General features: G+C 39.8%; 1 protein-coding gene across 1 annotated transcript; it reads left to right on the top strand.

The window, feature by feature from the left end:
* The first annotated feature begins 407 nt into the window (after nucleotides 1-407).
* METAP2 (methionyl aminopeptidase 2) lies at nucleotides 408-18268 on the top strand. Its single transcript, XM_027660392.1, has 11 exons — nucleotides 408-665; nucleotides 1483-1584; nucleotides 4988-5053; nucleotides 5409-5511; nucleotides 10764-10925; nucleotides 12647-12828; nucleotides 12913-13007; nucleotides 13093-13189; nucleotides 13713-13816; nucleotides 16198-16313; nucleotides 17475-18268. Exons 1-11 carry the CDS (start codon nucleotides 509-511, stop codon nucleotides 17725-17727), a joined length of 1437 nt encoding a protein of 478 aa, XP_027516193.1. The 5' UTR covers nucleotides 408-508; the 3' UTR covers nucleotides 17728-18268.
* Nucleotides 18269-22559: the final 4291 nt, after the last annotated feature.

Raw genomic sequence — 22559 nt, 5'->3', positions numbered from 1 at the left:
CCTTGCTTTTCTAGGTAGTGGTGGAAATGGGACAAGGCAGTGTCCTTGAGCATGTATTAGAATCTTCCCTTTTTTTGCTCCACGTGCCTTGGAACAAGTAATTTTTTCACTGCATTATTTTCCTTCTGTACACGAGTTCTCTCGTGTGACTTAAATTTGTTCAGTGTCCTCCAGTTGTAAAACTGTAACAATCTCACATCCTATAAACATTCAACAGCAGCTGTTCCTGTTGGAGAAAAGGGTTGTTTTAATAAGATATTTTTCCATTTTTATTCCGCCGCACGGCCGGCCCCAGCCCCACCCCCCTCACGGCCCCGCGCGCGCACACCGGGCGCGGTGCGCGTGCGCGGCCGAGGGGCCGCCTCCCCCCCCCCCCCCCCCCCCCCCCCCCCCGCCCGCGGAGTCCTCCACCGTCCCGGCGTGCCCCGCGCGCACCACCGAGCGCGCTGTCGGCCCGCCGCTGTGCCCGGCTCGCTCCGTGCGCGCGAGGCGGCGCGGCCGCGGCGACATGGCGGGCGTGGGCCGGGCGGAGGAGCCGGAGCAGCACCTGAACGGAGAGCTGCCCCCCGAGCCCGGCGACAGGGACGGCGCGGCGGGGCTCGGCGCCGAGGATGGCGCCAAGAAGAAGCGCAAGAAGAAGAAGAAGGGCAAAGCGGGCCCCGCGGGTAGGGGCCGGGCCGCGCCGCGCCGGGACGCTGCGCTGAGGGGCCGGCGGGGTGGCGTGAGGGGCCGCGGCCCGGCACACCGGGCGTCGTGCGCGGCACCGGGAGGCCGCGGGGGGCTGAAGGGTCCCGCCGTGCGGGGGTCCGCCGAGGACACTGTCCCGGCCCGTGGCGGCCGTGCGGGCTGAGGGGGATCCCCGCGGCTCGGAGCGGGCTGGCCGTGCCCGGAGGGTGCTGCTGCCGTTCCACCGGGGCTGGGGAGTCCTGCCTTCTCCGGGGCGCGCAGGAGAAGGCACCGCTTCCCTCACCCCCTCCTATGCCCCGAGGGGAGCGAGGGGTGAGGCTGCTGGTGTAAAAGTCATCCCGCGTGATGGAGGCTGCGCACCCCTCCCAAGTCCTCGCAGAGAGCCGGAGCAAGTCTGGGCAAATGGTGTAAAGGCGCTACGGTTTGGGTTTGTTTTAGCAGGCCAGCAGCGAGTGATGATGGTGCTGTGCGTTTATAATTATCTGCTTCACGCCCATGTTATCTTACAGGAGCAGGCTGCTGCTGTGGCTAGGAGAATTAGTTACCCTGGCAGAAAAAAGTAATCAGAAGCGTCAGGGTAATCTACCTTTGTACGCAAGTGTCAGTAACAGCACCTGTCACTGTAGGGTCCTACAGTCTTGCACATAGGGGCTGCTGAGAAAGAAGAAAAGCAGTATGTGCTCTGGTGTCTGTAGGATGAATACAGCATAATATTTGTGTAAAGTTTGGGGGGCTATTGGTTAGTAATGCGGAGCTAATGTTTTACGGTAAATCATACTTTAATTTTACAAACAGGACAAGAAACAGATAAAGAAATAGAAGGTGCTCTTGATGATGTAGCAAAACAATTGGACAAGCAAGCACTGGAGGAGAAAGAAAAAGATGACGATGATGAAGGTAAGTGTAACTTATGTTTTCCCTTGACATTTCGAGTTTCAGCTTCTTCCAAAACACCCATTTTAACAAACCTTTTACAGATATCTTTCTGGGTTTTGATTTTGTTTGTTTATTTTTTCCTTGGGACGGGTGAAATGGAACTATATACACTTTTAACTTTTTTTGTCAACAATTCAGCTGTCACGTATGCATACAAAGAAAAATAACAGGGATACAAGCTTTTTTAAAGCTCTGTGTTTTCAAGGACCTAATTACTGAAGGAAGTGCTTAGTTTGAGATAAGTTAAGCTATAAATTACTCTCACTTGCATTACCATGGTCAGTAGGCATTTATGTTCCAAATTATATCTCTTATTCGTGGCTTAAAACATAGAGCAAATTTAAAGGGAGCATTTTAATTAGTAGGAAGTTTTAGAGTCTTTACCCGTGACTTTAAACCTGCTCATCTATAATTATATTTTCTCATTAAAATTGAATTGGGGAGGGATTAATACACAAGTAAGACATGCACCTTGTGTGTTGCTTGTGATGTGCAGCTGATTTTCTAAGCAAAAGCCTTAAAAATGTCCATACTGAAATCCAGACTGGGTTCATCTCTTCTGTGGGAATATCAGAAAAAGGTGCTGTGTTTCCTTTGGTTTGAGGGATGGTTCTCAATAGACATGGAAATTTTAAAAAATAGCATGTAAAGTTGGCTCAGCATCCTGAAATGTTTCCTAGTCTGCTTAGCAATCTTCTTAGTTGACTTGCTGGAATTCATCATTCTGGAGTTTAATTTTAATGAATTGAATTTTTAAAAAATTAAATCAGTGTGCCACGGTGTATTAAATAGCAAATAAATTTGTCTTTGAACATTTTCAGTCTGCAGTATACACTACAGTTTAATGCTGTTACTTTCCATAGAAATATATTCTGATGGTTTATTTGTTTTGTGGTATATTTCAGGTTATGGAGTTGAAAGATAATTAATGCAATATGTGCTTTGCCATCATTACGAGTTGAGTAAAAAGTATTGAGAGGGATAGTGAAAACTTTATCCAATGAAAAGAGATCTTGGAAAATTATTAGACTAGAGTGCCATCTCAGAAGAAATAACATTGTTACTTGCAGATCAAATGCTATGCTCTGTTATCCTTTTTACAGTATTAGCAATTGGTATTACAGTATCAGAAAATATAAAAAAATTGAAGTGATGCTATGAACTAATGATCTTCCTTTTTTTCTACATATTAGACTTGTATGTGTTTTTAGTAAAATCGATATTTTTACAGAAAAATAAAAAACTGATAAAAGGTTTTTCAAGATGACTGTATGTTCTTACCTGTACTGGTTCTCATCACTTGCTATTTTAATTGTGTAGTTTCAGGATTGTTGCTTAAAGACACAGTGCTGCATTAGATTAAAACTAATAAAATACCTCCTCCATTTTTCTTTTTCTTTTTTGTTCCATTTGATAAACCTGAGTGGCCTCCCAAAAATGAGACTTTGCAACTTTTGAACTCTAGGAGAGGTTAGAAAGTGCTCTTTTGGATTTCCCTTGCAGTGTTAAAACATGCTGATATCATTTTTGCATGATATTGCTCTGAGTTATTAAATGACCGTGCCAAAATGAAATAAGATTGGGCTTCTGTTCTGCAAAGATCTTAAATTCCTTTTCTGCTGAAAATTTTTTTCACTAGCAGCTAAATAACCTGAAGACAAACAGGGTATTGGTCAGATGCAGTAGTTATGTTTCTGGCATCACAGTTAGTCTGCAGCAGTCTTCAAGGACATGAAAGCACAGGCAGGGTTGGTTTGGCTTGCAGTTGGCAGTTTCACATCCAGTGATGTATGAAGAAGCCACAATAAGCAGATAGCAACAGCAACAACGTTTAAGAAATGTTGGGGGTTTTTTTTCCCTTCAGTTTACGCCTAACATTAAAAAAAAAAAAAAAATCCCTTGGTGAATGAACTGGAGTCATATTTAATTAACTGCTTTATGAATAGTTTGAGCACAGCTCAAGGTCAAGGGAAATGTGGTAAAGTTACCACATTTTAAAGAAATTTATATGCACTATTAGAGATTTTTGGCTGTCTATGAAATAATGATTGATGAAGAATTTGGTAGGCTGGACTATGTTATAGCTACAAAGTATTTATATTTGCTATTTATTGCAAAAACTTAAATTAATACTTAATGCCAAAATGAACCGTGAGGGGCAGGAGTGACATTTACTGAAATGTGCCCCGGCTTCAGGCTTACAGCACTCACCATGGCATAAAAATGGAGATCACATTGGTCTTCATGAGAGGCTTGTAATTTAGTGACTGGAGCAGCTGATAAGTGTTTTGTTTTGGTTTTGGTTTTAAATACAAGTTTCTGTATAAATACATTCAAAATGGCGATGCTTTGATTTGATTTTAAAACTTCTTTCTATTTTACTTTTCACTGTAGATGAAAATGTTCTAAATGTAGTTGACAGGTATTTGTCCATTTTAAAAAGAACCCGTGTTTAGGTCCAGAAGGTTTAGTTAGATGAGGTCATATTAGATATTGATATGAAGTAACTAGGCATGAGAAGTAGCCAAATGTGAAGTTTGTGGGGTTGTTGCTAACCCCCAAATGTGACTGTAAATGATGTGGCTGATTCTTGGTGCTTACATGCTCTGCTCTCTGCAAACCTCCCACTGGTATAGATTCATAGAATGGTTTGGGCTGGAAGCGTCATTTAAAGGTCATTTGGTCCAACCCCCTGCAGTGAGCCGGGACATCTTCATCTAGATCAGGTTGCTCCAAGCCCAATCCAGCCTGACCTTGAATGTTTCACGGGATGGGGCATCTACCACCTCTCGGAGAAACCTGTTCTGGTGTTTTACCACCCTTGTAGCTCCACATGCAGTGGTTTTGTTGAGTGCTGTTTGTGACCTTCCCTGTTACCTCCAGATTAAACTCGTCCTGCTCTAAGGGTGTCATCTTTACACATTTGGGGTTTGTATCTTTCCAGGTGCAGTAAGTTCCTTTAGCTGAAGCATCAGAAGATGAGTTTGAAGCCATAGTTTCTAGCTTTTTGTTAGCTGTTGTGTCTAATACCGTCCTCTCTCGTGTCCTCCAACAATCCTTGGCATCTTTTTGAATAGAGAACAGAGGAATATGAAGTAGGACTTTGTGAAAACATTTTCCCTGAGCCACATTTTTTTGCTCTCTTTTGGTGATATGTTTGTTAACTTTAGAAACTATTTTCTTAGGTCCGTGTGGGGACTGAAAATGCTAATGGTTTGGTGGCAGCTTTTGGATGTTGTGTTTTAATCCATTAAATTCTGTGAAAGAAGTGCTTCCAGATAGTCCAGATGTTTCTATGTGTCTCATGCGAACTTTGGTTCTTTAAGGTTATTTTATGTTCACCTGAGCACTTTCTTTCCTGTAGATGGAGAGGGTGAAGGAGATGGAGCAACTGGGAAGAAGAAGAAGAAGAAGAAAAAGAAGAAAGGACGTAGGTATCAAGCACAAAAATATGGACTGCATGAATATTTGGTATCAAGTGTGTGCAAGTGCTGTTCTTGACAGCTGAAACAAAGTTTGGGGTGCAGTTTGTGTTTGTAGCCTAAGTCTGGCTGAGTTGTCCTCTTTCTGCTATCCCTGCATGCCACTGGGGGCATTTGTTTGGCCCTGAGCATTGGCTGAATAAAGTCATATGAGGGCATTGTGATACGATTGTTTTGGTAGAAGCCCGAATTCTAGAAAGGGAGTCTTAAATAACTTGTGCTGTTTAACTTCTGTAGTTGAAATAAGATAATGTATATTTCCAGTGTACCGTGTGTAAAACTTTCTTAAATTATACTCAACAGCTAAGGTCCAAACAGATCCACCTTCTATTCCAATATGTGATCTATTTCCCAGCAATGTATTCCCGAAGGGAGAAGAATGTGAATATCCACCAACACAAGATGGGTGAGTGTTTTAAGCTTAAAAAATAAATGCTGTCATTTGGATGTGCTGAAAAAACTGTTTAAGTATAACTAAATGGAAAAAATAAGTTGTAATGTGCTTTGGGTTTTACCTTTTTTTTTTTTTAACTGGATCATCCAAGAACTCAATGAATACAGATCTTCAGCCCAGAAATGTCCGTCCTTCCCTACCCTTTTAATTAAGGTGTAGCCAGTATGAGCAGAATTGCCATGAGGCAGGGGACCAGCAGGATTTCACTAGGCAGCTTGTAAGGAAAACATTGTCTGAATTAGAAGTGAGTGAAGTTTTAAAATTTAAGGAGATGAGACACTATTGTGCAGCAGTTTTGTGACCATTGAGACATCAACTTTTTGGTTTTTATTTATTTTTTGGTAGGGACATGTCAATCTCTCTATTTAATTTAAAAGCCCAAGTGGTATATTCTGTACTTTGCTTCTCTTTCTTTGTATAAATATATAGTTATTATAACCTCATCTGTTTTTTGTAATTCATAATGATGTGGGAATAATGTGCAATTTCACTATACAAGCAACAGCTTCTGGGTGGTTTGCTGGAACAGAGATCTGCATCCTTGTGTTTTTACAGGCAACTACTATTTCTTTTGTTAAGAACTAGGGCATACCACCTTCACTGTGTTGTCCTTGACTGATTTTTTTTTTTTTTCTCCTATGTGAAGTGTTGTGGAAGGTCATGTGAGGGAGACAGGGGATGTGTGGCATAGAATTAGCTTGAATTACATAAAAACCTGGATGAAAAGACCAAGTATTACTGAAAACTTTGAAACTTCCCAGGAAATTTTGAATCAAAACTCTGAAAAAAATAGTTTAAACCAAAGAGAGGGAGTAGATAAATACTTATATTTTTGAAAGCATTGTCTGTTTTTTTCCAATTACTTTTTTTTCAGAATGAAATTACTTTGAAATGTTTATTTATTGATTATATAAAGTCAGTGCATTTTTCTCATAGAGTGTAAGCTACATAGTTAAGAGTCTAACACATCTTATAAATTGTGTTCAGATATTCACATATAATAGGGTTTCATTTTTATGAGAATAAAATTTGCTTTTGTGAAAGCCTTTTCTTCTTTATAATTACTTCAGTTTGATCATAAGGTGCTCCTATTTATTTATAAATGACTGCCTTTTGCATGCTAATGAAGGACTTCCAGAGGATATTTCTGACAGGCTGATCCAGGAGTGATTCTTTAATGCTTAAGAGTTAAATGTTCTCCTGTATATGCCATGCTCATAAGGTTATGATTTAAGCAAACCAGGAAATTAGATGATAAACACCTTAAGCATGTTCATAGTTTATTCACAAATAACACACTTTTCACATCTCTGATATTAAAGATTAAATTATTTGCTCTGGTTTCACTACTGGTAGGAAAAAAAAAAGGTAAATGCAATAAAAACAAACAGCCTTTCAGAACAGGATTTAAGTGGGGTGTCTTTTCTGTACCAGGAGTGTTCTGTTATGGAAGAAGAATATACTCTTCTAAGGAACCTGAAATAGTTTCTTTATATAATGTGCTTAAGCAAATATATGTTTAGTTTTGTTCCTAATTTAAATATTTAAATCTTATGATGCTACTTTAGTATTCCCTAATATAAGCAGCTACTTAAATTAGTAGCTGACATTTAATACCAGGATATTTCCTATTCTGAATAATAGTTTCATTTTATATATTGGTGAAGTGGTTTTGTGCCACTTCTCTTATTCATGCTGAGGTCAGTAGGGTTTTGTCTTTGATTTTTTTAGAGTTGCACTTCTATTCTTAACTCTTGATGTCATATGCTTTCTAAAGTTACCTCTCATCAACCTACAATTGTGTATTTTGTGTGAGAAGTTGAACTGGAAGTGGGTGTGATTCAAATTTCAGCAGAAAAAAATAGTGCATAATCAGTTCTTATATAGACAACAGACTAACAGGTTTAAGATTTTTATATCTCAAGTATTTACTTTTGTTTGAAGCTTGTGGTTTTTTGAATTTGAAATGATACAACAGAGAGGGCAGAAAACAGATAAACAATATTTCATGATACACCAATTTTTGTTAAAGTGGGATTAAGGAATTCTTGATCCTGCCTGCTTGTTTCTGCCTCTGTGCTGCTATCATAGAATCATAGAATGGTTTGGTTTGGAAGGGACCCCAAAGGTCATGTAGTTCCAATGCCTCTGCCATGGGAAGGGCACCTTCCACAACTTATCTGGGCAACCTGTTCCAGTGCCTCACCACCCTCACAGTAAAGAATTTCTTCCTAACAGGTGTTCTAAACTGACCCTCTTCAGTTTAAAGCCATTACCCATTTTCCTATCAATACATGCCCTTTGAAAAAGTCCCTCTCTAGCTCTCTTTTAGACCTGTCAGGTACTGGAAGGTGCTATGAGGTCTCCCTGGATCCATCTCTTCTCCAGGCTGAACAGCCCCACTTTCTCAACCTGTCTTCATAGGAGAGGTGCTCCAGTCCTCTGATCATCTTCATGGCCTTCCTCTGGACTGGCTCTAACAGGGCCATGTCCTTCTTCTGTTGGGTACCCCAGAGCTGGATGCAACACTCAGGTGGGATCCCACCAGAGCAGAGTAGAGGGGCAGAATTCCCTCCCTTGACCTGTTGACCACACTGCTTTTGATGCAGCCCAAAGTATCATTTGGCTTTCTGGGCTGTAAATGCACATTACTGGGTCTTGTGGGGCTTCTTGTCCACCAGCAGCCCCAAATCCTTTTCCTCAGAGCTACTCGCAATCCATTCTCCATCCAGCCTTTATTTGTGGTGGAATTGTCCTGACCCAGGTGCAGGATCTTGCACTTGGCCTTGTTGAACTTCATGGGGTTTGCACAGGCCACCTCTCAAGTCTGTCCAGGTCCCTCTGGATGGCATCCCTTCCCTCCAGCATGTTGACTGGGTTTCTGGGTGAAGGTAAGCCGGGGAAATTTATTTTCTGGAATTCTTTGATCACTAGAATCTAGTTTACAGCATGATCCTATATAGATTTGTGCTGGTGAAAACTGCGGGCTGTGAACTGGAGTGAAAAGATGGAACAAATGGCTTGGAGCAAGAGGTGAACTTCAGCTGACATGTGGTAGGCAGCATGTTAGCAAACTGTCAAAAGCTTGTTAGCTCATGTACCTGTCAGAGGACTTAATGTTTGGTGTGAGGCCTTCATTTGATCAGTTGATTTTTTGCATGTCCTGAAGTGCTTAGGCCCAAGCAGGATTTCTTGCCTCCCTTCCTGAGCTCCCAGGTGCAGTAGTGCAGCTTCTGCAGCAAAATGCTGTGGTTCTGATACAGTGTTTTTAAATGTAGAGGCTGTCTTGTCCCCCAAGTGACTTGCATGAAGTGACTGTATGCTGAAGTACAGCAGGACAGAGGGAGGACGGCTTCCTGCCAGTTAGCTGGAGTTTGCATGCAGGTCTGTGACAGATGGCAGAGCAGCTGCCCAGACTCTGTCAGCAGTTCTTGCTACTGGAGGGTGTTCGCTGTTGGAATCCAGAGCAGTCTGAAAAGACCCTCAGGTCTCCCTTCCCACTGTTCTTCTGCAGTGCACCTTTTCACTGTGACTACTGTGCTGGCAGTAGTCCAGTTTTCAAGTGGCAGTGAGGGGCCCAGGTGTTGCAGCCTGTTGGTTTGGATTTTTTGGTAGAATTTGCCAGAGTTAAGGGCAAATTCAGAGAGTAGGATGTGTGATGCTTGCTGCTGGAGCAGGAAAACTACTCTGAAAGGTAAAAGTGGGATTTCTCCTTTGCGCTGCTGTTACTTATCTGAAAAGGAGTAGAAAGTTCAGGGGAAACAAAGAAAATGTCTCAAAATATTTCAGATCATCTGGTCATTCTGAGGAATATTTTATGGAATAGCCTGTTGTCCTTCTTTATCTTTTCAACTCTGCTTAAATACTTAGTATAAACATATATACTTATTTATTTATACTTAAATATATGCTTATGTATTTATGCATATATACTTAGTTCAAAGTGCAGCAAAGTTGCAGGGCATAGTCTCTTGGCTCACTCCTGCCTGGTTTTTGGCTGTAAAGGAGATTCTTAGAGTGGAGCTAAGTTGCATGTCTATGAAACAGGTAAGAAGCTACACCTTTGGATTTCAAAAACTAGTCCTTTACCATCTGCGTATTCAGTTGTTTGCTTAGAACCAACTTATTTGCATAAAGGTAAAAGTTAATTTCTAAATTTGGAGACTTTGGCATATTTCAGCATCTTTGGTCCACCTTGTCCATCACCTGTTTTCTTTTAAGACCCACCTACCAGCATGTGTAACTATTTATTGGTTTTAGTAATTTTTTTCCTGCATAACATGTACAGAGTTCTCCGAGTTATTGCTAGAGTGTTTTGCATCATTACAAGGCTGCAGCTTCACCATTTGAAGAGTATCTCTACTTTGTAGTCATAAGTCTTTTAGTTAAATTCTGACAGCTGCTGGAGTGCTTAAATTGCTTTTTTATTTGTTTGCTTTCATGAAACCTTAGTTGTATGGGTCTTTTGCATAGTGGAAAATATATTCAAAATTAATCTTATATTTAGTCCTGTATTAAAAAATATTCTTGTATTTGTTCTGTGAACCTACCAGAGAGCCAGAATGAGTGGTGCTCTCCTGGAACAAATGTTAATTCATCATCCAGCCAATTTAGAAATAACATCCTGGCATATTTCATAGTTACCATGCACTGTGTAAGGTGTTAGTACCTAAATATTCTGAGGATGAGAGAAAGTAATACTGGAACTGCAAGCTCTTAAATTTTGAAGGAGTTTATTGTCTCTCTAACAGTTTCTGGGCCAAGCGGCCACAGTGCAGTGCTGAGATTCTTCTCTGCACAGGAAGAGTGCTGTCTGAGTAGGACTGTGAAAAAAAATAACTTTTTGCATGAGCAGAGTCCGTTGCAGTTTTCCCTGCTAAACTCAAGGCAGCGTTGCCGGCATTCATGTGAATTTTATATGCCTGTTCTGTCTTTTCGAAGATGTTATGCGTGCTTTAGGCAGACTGCTTATCTGGGCTTTTGGTAGGGTGTTACTGCCCTTCTCAGGTGCCAGTCTGTGGTGCCAATAGATTTATTTTTTTTAAATAGACTTCCTTTATTCTGAAGATTGTGTAAATCAGTATCTTTTCTGTTGCCCAGGGGAATGTAGACCTGACTGGTTAATGAACACTTTGCAGGCTTTAGACAGAAGTTGTAATGACTGCTGTGATTAACTTGTTTGAAACACTTTTTTTTTTTTCAAGGCGAACTGCTGCTTGGAGAACAACTAGTGAAGAAAAGAAAGCACTAGACCAAGCCAGTGAGGAAATCTGGAATGACTTTAGGGAGGCTGCAGAGGCACACAGACAAGTGAGGAAATACGTTATGAGCTGGATAAAACCTGGAATGACCATGATAGAAATCTGGTGAGGACACACATCTTCTCAAACACCTCTGCTGTAGATTTTTCTTCGTTCTCCAGAGGGCAAGAGATTTAGTCTCAGTTTTGTGTGCTTAATTAACTGTGTCTTGAGTGTTGGAAAGATTTGTGTTTGAAGTACACAGTTAGTATTGCTGATTATTTCCTCTAAGTTTCCTCTTTTATTTTTAGCTTTTGGAGTTTTACAGGGCCTGGGATCATACTGAATTTTAAACTAAGCTTTCCATTATGTTCACTTATTTTGACTATATGCTTCACTTAAATTTGAGTGCCTTTGTTGCTCTGGCACATCAGTTCTGCAGCGGTGCTGAGAGAAGCAGCAGCAGCAGTAGCAGGTCCTGGCGTTTGCCGGAATTGGCCGTGCCGTGTGGACAGTGCAGGTGCAGGCTGCGGCTGGGAGCGGGCAAACAGGCGTACAAACAGCACGGCTGTGTGTTCAGGGCAGGGCAGGGAGGTTTTCACTGTGTTTAGTCTTCATTAGCTGATGTTTCTGGTGGAAACACAGTGGGGGGGGGGTTATTGTTCTAAGTTAATAAGAAATAGCCGAGCAAATAGATTAAGATGAACATGACTTTGATTAATTTGATTTAAAGAAATAATTAGCCTGGACTGATTTTTGTGACTCTTCCAACTATTACTTTTTCTGTCCTTCAGTTTATCTAGAGTGAATGTCTACTGTCCAAGTACTGCACTGATCCAGAACAGTTTAGCTTCCAAAATCAGGTGCTTTCAGCCTGGTGTGACTGAGGACTGTGCTGACAAGAGTAGGATAGTAAGAAAGCTAATCAGAGCTGATCCCCAAGGTAACTGTGCAAGGATAACAGAAAGAAATAATATACCATCAGGAAAAGTAACAGAAAGGCAGCTGCTCTAACAATCACTAGTCTGGGTGAAACGAATCTGTCATACTGAATTTTACAGTTTGACTGTTAAAAGCAATAATTTTCTCAAAACATGACTATTCTTCCTAAAGGCTATGGGGCCTTGCTGAGTAAAATACGCTCTCTTCTTTTTCCATATAGCTCTGAGTGAATGGCTTTCTTAAATAAAATCAGAGTATGGTGCAGTGCTGTGAGCTGCAGTTTGCATCCTTCACTGACACTGCAGAATGCCCTGGTGGTGGACACGTATCTGTAGCTTTGCAGTAGCTAGCAGCTTGAGAGTAGACAAAACCCAAGAACAAATGCTAATCTCATGAGGTTTTATTTTATCACAGTTATCTCCCAAATTAAGTAAGAAAAGGGTCCTTTTTTTAATTAGACTTTTTTAGTAAATTAGAAGCCTTTTCTCTTCTTTTTTTTTTTTCTCTCCTTTTAAGTCCAGAAATTGTAAAGAATGCATTTAATTTTACTAAACTTTAGTTGTTTAATCTCGCTGCTCAGGAAGAATGGGTAAAAAGTAGCTTGTAAAGGATGAATATTTTAAATTTAGAGTAAAAACACCAGAGAAGTACTCAGAAGTACTAAGAAAGGATAGAAGAAACAAAGAACTGAGGATATTATGTTGTACTTAGGTTTTGCAGCCTAGAGTGTCTGTCTACTTAGCATACAAATAGTTCTAAGATTTCACATTAAAGCTTGTTTAAATATTGTTTAAATATTTTTCTGAGTTTTTGTTCTTGTGTTGATTTAGTTGAAGTCATCATAAGAAATACTAATGACAACTGTTCTGTTCTTTTTTTTCTTCTCCCTCCCCTCTGCCTTTTAGTGAAAAGCTAGAAGACTGCTCACGTAAACTGATAAAGGAGAATGGTTTAAATGCAGGTCTTGCATTTCCTACTGGGTGTTCTCTGAATAATTGTGCTGCCCACTACACTCCCAATGCTGGAGATCCAACAGTCCTGCAATACAATGATATTTGCAAAATAGATTTTGGGACACACATTAGTGGTTAGTTTTCATTTATGAATTAAAACTTTGAGAATGTTTTTCATTGCAAAGACTGTGAAGCTAATTAACTTTTGCTGATTTCAGGTCGTATTATTGACTGTGCTTTTACAGTCACATTTAATCCAAAATATGACAGACTATTACAAGCTGTAAAGGATGCCACAAATACTGGAATAAAGGTATGATCATTATGTAAGTCATTTACGAAGTCTCTTACAGTAAACTTTGAGGTTTTTTCCATTTATATTTGCACTTTATTTTCAGTGTGCTGGAATAGATGTACGTCTCTGTGATGTGGGGGAGGCCATACAAGAAGTTATGGAGTCTTATGAGGTTGAAATTGATGGCAAAACATACCAAGGCAAGTTCTTTTCTGTATATAAGGATGGTTGTTTTTAAAGTGTGTATATGTATATATATTTGTACGAATATTGATTTATTTATATGATACTGAAAAGACCTCTGTACTAGAAGGATGGTATGCGTCTTGCATAAATATGTGGTTTTGGCTGGCTTGCCATTCCTCTGGAGAAATGTTCTTGGCTTATCCTTCCAAGTGCTGTATCTTTAACAGATAAGATGAAGGCTAAACAACTGTTTCAAACTGTATAGTTAATTTGATACCTGCTGTTTGACTTTCTTAATAAGCTTTTGTTGCTGTTGGAGTTGCTAGTCTTTACTAATGAAGTTTTGCTATGTCATGCAAAACCAACTTCTGTCTTGGCTGGTGTTTGTACAAGATGTGTGGACAGTTTTGTGTTTAGTTCCTCTGCAGTATGATGAGTCACTATTGAACTTTCAATATGGGCTAACACACAAAATTGCCTTAAAGGGTTTAACATTTGTTAAGAAATTGCCTGTGACATTAATGTTTTCTTCAAAAGTGAAGCCAATTCGCAATTTGAACGGACACTCGATCGGACCATATAGGATACACGCTGGAAAAACGGTGCCCATTGTAAAAGGAGGAGAAGCCACAAGAATGGAGGTAAATTAAGTTCTTAAACCTTTAAGTTTCCCCAGCTGTCACTGCAAGAGTATTTGCTGTGCACTTTAAATGTGTTGTATTTGTGATCCTGGTGGATGATCGTGGCAGCAGAAAAACTGCTGCACTTGGTAGTGTTCCTGTACAGGAGTAATGTTTCATCTCAGTGGCTCCTCCGTTTAGCCCTGGACTGTTCAGGTATCTAACATTTTCTGAAACTGAAGCCTTGGAACCCTGCTATTTAAAAACCAAACCACCAAACAAGAAAACAAAACAAAAACCCTCACCACCCTTGAAATCTGAATGGCCTTAGTGATGCTTGCAGAAACTCTTCCATATTTATTTCTCAACGTGTATTCGTTATTTAAATGCAGTGTTGGAATGTTGCACTCAGGAGCACGGAAAAGGACAGGAATTCATATTTTGAGGTGAACTGGAGTTCAGGAAACTAGAGTTTTCCTGAAAGGTGTTTGGACTTACAAGTCATTCACATTTGTTTGTTCTCTCTGTAATTCAGTCTTCTCTTGCTTGGGTAATTCTTGATAAATATGTCTGTAGTGTAGCTTTGGATGATTTTTTGTGACTACTGTTAGATATAGTATTTTTCTTGAAAAGCCTCCAATGCTGTTTTTCTTTGCAGATACAAAATAATTAAGTGTATTTCTAGTTAATGGGAGAGGCTAGATCAAAGATGTTGTTTTTGATAGTGTTTTGGAGCAGGGGAAAAGAAATTACTGTACATGATGTGGCAAAACTACCAATTGCAAAGGCAGTATTCAAATATGGAACCTGAGATTTATCCACCATTTTGATGTAAGCTTGTGCTCTAACAAGATAAGAAGGCTTATTTAAGAGATTGGTAATGAGATAAGAAGCTTTTAATTTCACTCAAAGCCTGATCACTAATGGGCACCAGTAAGCCTATCAGGGTAAGTAAGACTTGTAAGAGCTGAATAGGCACAGGTGTGGTCTGCACAGGATTGTTTTTTGAGGCAGGCTTACTCTCATCACCCCAGCTTTAATCACAGTTGTTGATCTATGATGGGAGCAAAAAGACAAGGTTTTCACTATCATCTTACCTATAGGACTGTGCAAAGGGATTAAGAGTATTGGAAAAGGAAGATAGAAAAGCTTGTGTGTTCTTGGTTAGGCTTAGTGAATAGTACTTGGTTTTGTTATTGTCCATTATCAGTATATTACTAGTATGAAACGTAAGTGTTCTTTAAGCAAACACTACTTAAAGATTTCAGAGCTTTGAAATTGTTTTAATTGAATATTGAGACACTGGGGAGAAGACACGTTTTTAATTTCTTCAGCCTTCTGTAGGTTACTTAGGACACAATCCTACATCATTAAACACAGTGAGTTTTGCCGATGAAGAATGTGGAGCATAGCCAAGCTCTTACTGTACTGCACTAATTATAGCATCAGACTGCAGTCCAGTGAGTTTTTTGTGACTGAGAGAAATACAGCCTCTGATGATCCTTATTCGGGAAAAGTGGGTGTAAAGTGAGCTTTGTGGTGGCATTGTGCGTGGGCTTTTGTGGGTTTGTGTTTTTGTAATGAATCAGTTCAGGGGCATCTTCAAGAGTTCATCTTGAATTTGAAGCCTGTGTTACTGCTTTTCTTATGGCTTCTTATTTTGGGGTTGTGACTTTCAAAGTAGCTAAATAAACTGAAAAACCCAGCTCATGGTGTCTGTCAATGTTAAGTCTTGGTAAGTTCCTTTCACAGTCCTGCCATTAAGGATGTGTGAATGCACTTGGCAGAAATGAGTTTGTGTAATGGCATTTCAGTTATTCTTGGCTAGAATTTTGATAATGCCCTTGCAGATAAATACCACCTTCATTTCTTGAAGAAATTCATCTCGTGGAGTGGAAATGAGCAGGTTAAGGGTATATACTAGCAGCTGTTTACTAGAAAATTCTTGCAGAAATTGGGCAGACAGTTCTTTAGTGCAGCAAGTCTCTGTAATCAACATCTGTTTGCGATGTCTACACTGTAGTTTTGCTGGGACTTCTATCTGAATAGCAAAGGAGAAGGATTTCCAGTTAGCAGATGTAGTTTCTTAGCTGTGTTAGATGTATGCCTTGACAATGTTTTAACTGCAGTGACTTTGAGAAATTGTGAGTAGAAACATGCTGATATTTCTGACTTGAAACAAATAAAATGGTACTAATATAAATAGTTGATGATTTGGAGATGTCTGTAACTTTACTGTGTGAAATCTCCATGTTGAATTTCTTTCAGCATTGATTTGGTGCTTGAATCTCTTCACATTTAATTACTTGTATTCAGAAGTTGTAATACTGAGATGGTTGTATCCGAATGGTTCAGTGTCACTTATTTTCATATTGTAACATGTTCCTTTTTTCTCTCCTTAGGAAGGTGAAGTGTATGCTATAGAGACCTTTGGGAGCACAGGAAAAGGCGTTGTACATGATGATATGGAGTGTTCTCATTATATGAAGAACTTTGATGTTGGACACGTCCCAATAAGGTTGGATTTTGTTGGGTTTTGCTGGTGTGTTATGCTAGAGCTGTCACCCCCTTAGGTTCAAATTTGATACAGTGCATGTTCTTCACTAATTAATAAGAGGTGTTAGCAATGTTCTTGTTATAAAATACGCTCTGACTGTAAATCTGGAACAATATGGAATTATTCTAAAGAATCTGGAAATGGAGAAGATAGGTTGTTTTCAGAATTTTATAATTTTTTAACAATCTTCCTACCATTATTATTTTTTATAATTAATAATATATAGGTTATGCTTGTATGTTCATCTGTATATTAAATGTATAGCATTTTTTAATCAACATTTGTACCGTGGTTGTGTGCCACAATCTTTTATCATACTGCTGTTCCAGAATATATCAGGCTATTCACGTCATCTGTGGTTTTTTTGATATTTTGTGAGTTTTAAATTCTTGTTTTAGTGTATTGCTACAAAATGAAATAGTTATTAATTTTCAGTGTCACTGGGATTGCATTCTGGCATTTCTAGGAGTGCAGCATATTTTCTGAAGCAAAGGCTACTCTGCTTAGAAACATAGCAGGCATACGTGCTTTTCCACAGCACAAACTAGGAATGTGAAAGAGGTGGGATGGGAAGAATAAGACTAAGAATTGCAAAGGAACTGCTTATGATTGGAAATAAGCTTAGTTTTTGGTAGATCTATAAGAATGTAATTTTTCTGCCTATACATTGTAAGAGGTATGAATGAAAAACTTACCAAGTATTTGATTTCAGAATTCAAAACGCAGCATTTTAAACCACCAGGCCTATGCCAAAATTATGCAAAAGTTCAGATTATTAACCACTTTGGATCAGGAAAATTTCTGTTTCTCTTCATAAAATGAAATGTCCTTTTATTATTTAAGAGAATGACTTCTGTTCCTATGTTTAGTTTTGTTTGCAAAGTTAGATGCAGATACTGTTCACAATGTATTTTGAAGGATATCTGTTTGCAGGAGGGAAATGCACTTTCTTTTGGGAAGAGAACATTTGATTGATGTGGAAAGACACCCCAAACCTGGGAAGCCTGAAAAGAGCTTGCAGTCTAACCCTCTTCTTAATTGGTGTGTTTCATTCCTGCAGTGAATACTTGCTTGTGATACCTTTCTTCTCAGACGTGTTCTTGGGTTGTTTTTGTCTTCAAGGCTTCCAAGAGCGAAACACTTGCTAAATGTTATCAATGAAAACTTTGGTACTCTTGCCTTCTGCCGCCGGTGGCTGGATCGCCTGGGAGAGAGTAAATACCTGATGGCCCTGAAGAACCTGTGTGACCTGGGCATAGTGGATCCGTACCCGCCCCTGTGCGACATCAAAGGCTCCTACACGGCGCAGTTCGAGCACACCATCCTGCTGCGCCCCACCTGCAAGGAGGTTGTCAGCAGAGGAGATGACTACTAAACTCAAAGCCACCTCAGCACCTTTATACTCTAGGCTTTGTTGGAACATACTATACCAGAATTAATTTGCAACATATTGTCTGTTTTAACAGTGGACTGATGTTAATACTTTCCATATTTGGAAAGGAAGGAATTTAATCTAAGGCAAGTCTTCTAATTGTAACTAACCATGGGAAAAAGCTTTCAGGCCTTTAGAAATATTTCGAAAGTTACTTATTTTTTCTGTTCAGGGAAATACATGCTATAAAGCTCAATTTTTAGTTTGGAATGAGTTATACATTTTGTTCTGAACATTTATGATAAAAGATGCTTTTCAAATATTTATATGACCATATTCCTACTTGAATGCTTTGAATGACTACACCTGATTTCTGCGCCCCAGTCCTCTATGATATTGCCTTTTAAACTTCCTGAAATCCATTTTGTAAAAAATAAAGACAAATTTTCAAATCTAAAAATATATATACTTTTTAGAAGTCTGGTTATGATTCTGGTCAGGAGTCTGCTGGGAAACTGCTCTATTAAATATTTTACAAACTTGATTTGCCACTTCTTGTGTTGAAACTGGACCTGTCTTACCCTTCATGTGAAACTTGGCCTCCCAGTGCTCATTTAAATTTGTCAGTGCTGGCATACAGGGCAAGAAGTCAGCACTTTACGGGACAAAATGTGACGACTGCAGTAAAGGTGTGTGGTGTGCTTTTGAGTGTGCCAGTCTTCAGTTTAGATTCAGCTGTATTAGAACATGTCAGATGCATCTGGTGGTCTCTGCTGCTGTTATCGGCAACATGCAACTTTAGGCTGAAGTCAGCTGTGAATTTAGCACATACCCCTGCATAATCTTTGCCACTGACATGCCTTCCTGCATGGAGTCAAATGTCATGTGATTCCCAGGCTCTTTAAAGGTCACATTTGACTGGACAAGTGATAGGGATAACAAAAACTTGAGTTTATTTTGGAGTGTTAAAAGTTATTTTAACAGTTATTATTACAGGCAAGCTAATCTGGAGTGCAGTGAGTCTTGACTGTTGAATTTCATTTGTAAAGGTAAATGAAATCCAATGGCTCTTCAGGTCTAGATGCAATGTCTTCAGTGCTGTTATCTTTACCTCATGACTTCATATTAAAATTTTAAATAGTTACTGGTGATAAAAATGACAGCTTTGTTAATAGATCTATAATGATGCCTTAACCAGAACCGCTTGGGGAACAGAGACACTTCACCTGCTTCTTTATAGCCTGTGTCTCTTTATAGAATAGGTCTTACTAATTTAGAAATACCAGTTCTTTCTTTCTCTGTCTTTGGGTAAACGCTGCATTTTTGTGCTTTAAAACCTGAGTATGTGAGCTGCAGTTTAGAGGGGAGCAGTGTTATGTACTGCCTACAGTTTAAAAATAACAGACACTGGTATTTTTTTCCCATGAATTTAAGTATTGTTTAAATTCAGTACTGTTTAAACTTGTAGAAATGAATGAAATGGGATACTGAAACATGTAGTGCTGTTGTTGCAGTTTGGGAATCTTGGCATCCAAGCAATTAATTTTAATTAATGTGTCTCAGTTCCAAACAAACAGTAGCTGGTGTACATGCTTGTACATTGCAAAGTAAAAGCTGGCACTCCAAAGTCTGTGATAAGCAGGGTTGCTGGGTGCATTAGCTGCTTCTATTTTTATTTATGTGACCAAGACCTTGCTGCTTATGCAATCTTGACGTGATCCGAGCAGGTTCTTGTAGAATGGATGGCTTCCAGCTCACCTGTATTTGTAACAAGCCTGGTTACTACAAATTCTGCTAGAAACAAGTAAGACAAATTTGCTTCAGTTCTTGGCTGCTTATTTCCTATTTCCAGACTTTTCTCTCTAGAAGGAGTCTTTTAGTAGTAGCTCAGTGGCACTTGATACTGTTTCTACAGCTTAAGGCTTCTTTAATTTCACTGATGGTTACTTCAGAAATACGTAGTTCTACAGAACAATGGATGTGTTTTCCTCCCTCTTGTCTTTTCTTTTATCTGAACCTAATAGGAAGACCCAGACTGGCAGAGCTAATTTGGACTATGGCCAATTCTTTTAACTTTCTAACTTAACTGGCTGTTAATTCACATGTGGAAGCTGATAATCATGTGTAACAAATTATAGAGGAAATGCCTCAGAAAAGTACCTGCAGAGCATGACGATTATTTGTTGCCATTAAATTTAATTGGGGGTATCTGGATACAAGTTTCCTGTGCTGCTGGCCCTCCTGCATTCACACTTGCCAGTATAGAAGGCAAGTCCTATTTCTATCTCCTTAAAATAAATAGGTAAGTTTCCTACTGCATTCATGCTCTTCAGGCTGCCTTTTTCTTTTGCTCTAAGTGCTAGTTATAGAGTCCTGGCCGTGCTGTCTCATACCTGGACTGTGCTGTTTTACCACCTGACAAAAAATCAAAAGTTTATCAAAAGACTTTTGAGCCAGAAGTTTCAGTCTGTTTTCAAATACCCAGAAGATGGGGATCATCATGTTTCTTGTATGTGCAGCACCAGAAATGGTGACATTTTTTAGATGCCAGAGTTCAGAACCTCCTTTCCAGGGTTCTTCTTTCACGCAGACCTTGTGAGACACATGATCAGAGCATGTACAGCTTGACCTCGTGTGATGTGTCCTTTTGATGAAGGTATGGCCTAAGATTTTCCTAACCAGGAGAATAATTTTAGACTCAAACAGCATATTTTTCCCCTTAGATGTGGGTAAGACAGGGCTGGTGGGTATAAACACAGCCAGCCATGAAGTGGAAGTCTTAGATGGAGGGATGGGTTTGGTCATCTTTGTTTCTGAAAGCTGCTGTAGCTTAGGTACTTTGTGGAAACTAAAAAAAGAAAGTTGTTAAAACTACAGGGGCTTTCCACCTAGAGGCCAGATTCTGCTGCTTTTATTAAAAAGGTAGTAGTAGTGAGAGTCACAGGTTTCCTTTTAAAAACTTTTTTTTCTGCTTGTGCATTGATGGTAGATTTCCTTGGAGTTTTGCACTTTACATTTTGGCTAAGAAATGCCACCTTATGCAAAAGATCAGGGTTTTCTCTCTTCAGTGGCAGATTTTATTAAAAAATAAATTTTATTTAAAAATGGAAATAAACTTGGTACTAAGTAGCATTTGTAAGGAATATGCCCATAAATGTACTGTCATACTTCAGACTCTAGCTTGTGAAATAATGAACCAATTCCAGCACTAGCTTTGTGGAAGCTGCTGTGCAGCCACCTGGCTTGCAAAGGAGGTGGTGTTAAGGGTGAGTATAATTATAACTTTTCAAAAAGGAGGCTGAAATAGGGTACTGGGGGAGGTGAAGTTGCTGTTATAGTGAGAAGACTGCTGTTGTGTTTTCCAACATCGCTGTGTCATGTTCACTGTATTGTATCAAAACAATACCTGTATTGCAAAACAGTACAAAACCACAGTAAGCAGGTATGGAAACTTAATGATGTGGTATGGAATTCGTTCATTGATTTTTACAAGTGGTGTTTGGAGACAGAAGAACTTGGCATTCCATGGAACATCAGTCAGCTGCCTAGAAGTGAAGATGGGCAGTTATATTTCCCTCAGTCACTGATGGAATAATGCTTTTGCCAAATGGTTCTACAAAGCTGTATTTAGAGATAAAGACTATGTAACTTGAGAAGAGCATGGTCTGCTTTGAAGCAGGTTGTCATTTTATAAGACTTATACATAGTAATTTTTTTCTACAAGGATTCAAGAGGCAGTACTGTTTTTCTAATTTTGATTGTTTCAGTATTTCCAGTGTAAAAGAAAAAAATAATTAGACAGCTGTGCTGTGACACTTTAGGGATTTTTGACTTGTGTTTTGGCCATGACAGGCACCTAACTCTTACAACTCAAATCGTACTGATAGTAGTTCTGCTTTGCATTTATGCTGATGCTGACTTCTCTCTTCTTTTGCAAAGCAACAGTGCTTTAGGGGGGAAAAAGAAGCGCTGTGTAGGCTAGTCAGCAGATAAGAGGAAAAGTAAACCTTTTTGCCTAGTTGTTTTTGAAATGTCTGCTTCCCCAGGTTTTAAAATTATGAATTTTTTTTTTCTTTCAGTAAGGGCAAATTCTCTCAGTCCCTTAAATTGGAGAGAGCTGTCTACAAGCTTTATTTACCACTAGATAAAAGTGAAGGTCCAAGCTGCATGAAAGCAGCTCCCCAGAGAAGGATCTGTGGATCAAGCTGTCCATGAGCCAGGGATGTGCCCCATGGCAAAGCAGGCCAACAGCCTCGGGAGCTGCAGGCCCAGGGAGGTGATCCCTCCCCCCTCCTCAGCCCTGGTGAGGCACAGCTAAAGGGCTGGGTCCAGTGCTTAGAAAAAAGGGTGACACAGATAGGCTGGACTGAGTCCACCAAGGGGCAAGGAAGATGATGAAAGCAGGTGACAGACATACAAGGAGGAGAGGCTGAGAGAACTGGGAGTGTTCAGCCTGGAGAAGGAAGCTCAAGGTGGATTTCATCCTTGGGCATGTGTGTATATGTATGTATATATACATATATAAACACACACAGACCTTATGGGGTAAGTAAAGAAGCCTGAGCCGGGCTCTTCTCACTGGTGCCCCCTGAGAGGACAAGAGGAAAGAGGCACAAACTGAATGAAGCACAGGAGGTTCCCTTTAGACAGAAGAAGAAACTGTTTTTACTGTGAGGATGCTCTAGCACTGGCCCAGGCTGCCACAGGAGGTTGTGGTGTTTCCAGCCCTGGGGCTATGGAAAGAAAACCTGACTGCCCACAGCCCTGAGCAACCTGTTCTAGTTCACCCTGTTTTAAGGGGAGTTGGACTCTGTGATCTCCAGAGCCCCATTCCA

This window comes from Corapipo altera, unplaced genomic scaffold, assembly GCF_003945725.1.
Source record: "Corapipo altera isolate COAL_440 unplaced genomic scaffold, ASM394572v1 1, whole genome shotgun sequence".
NCBI lineage: Eukaryota > Metazoa > Chordata > Aves > Passeriformes > Pipridae > Corapipo > Corapipo altera.
This window is presented reverse-complemented; position numbering and strand designations above follow the sequence as displayed.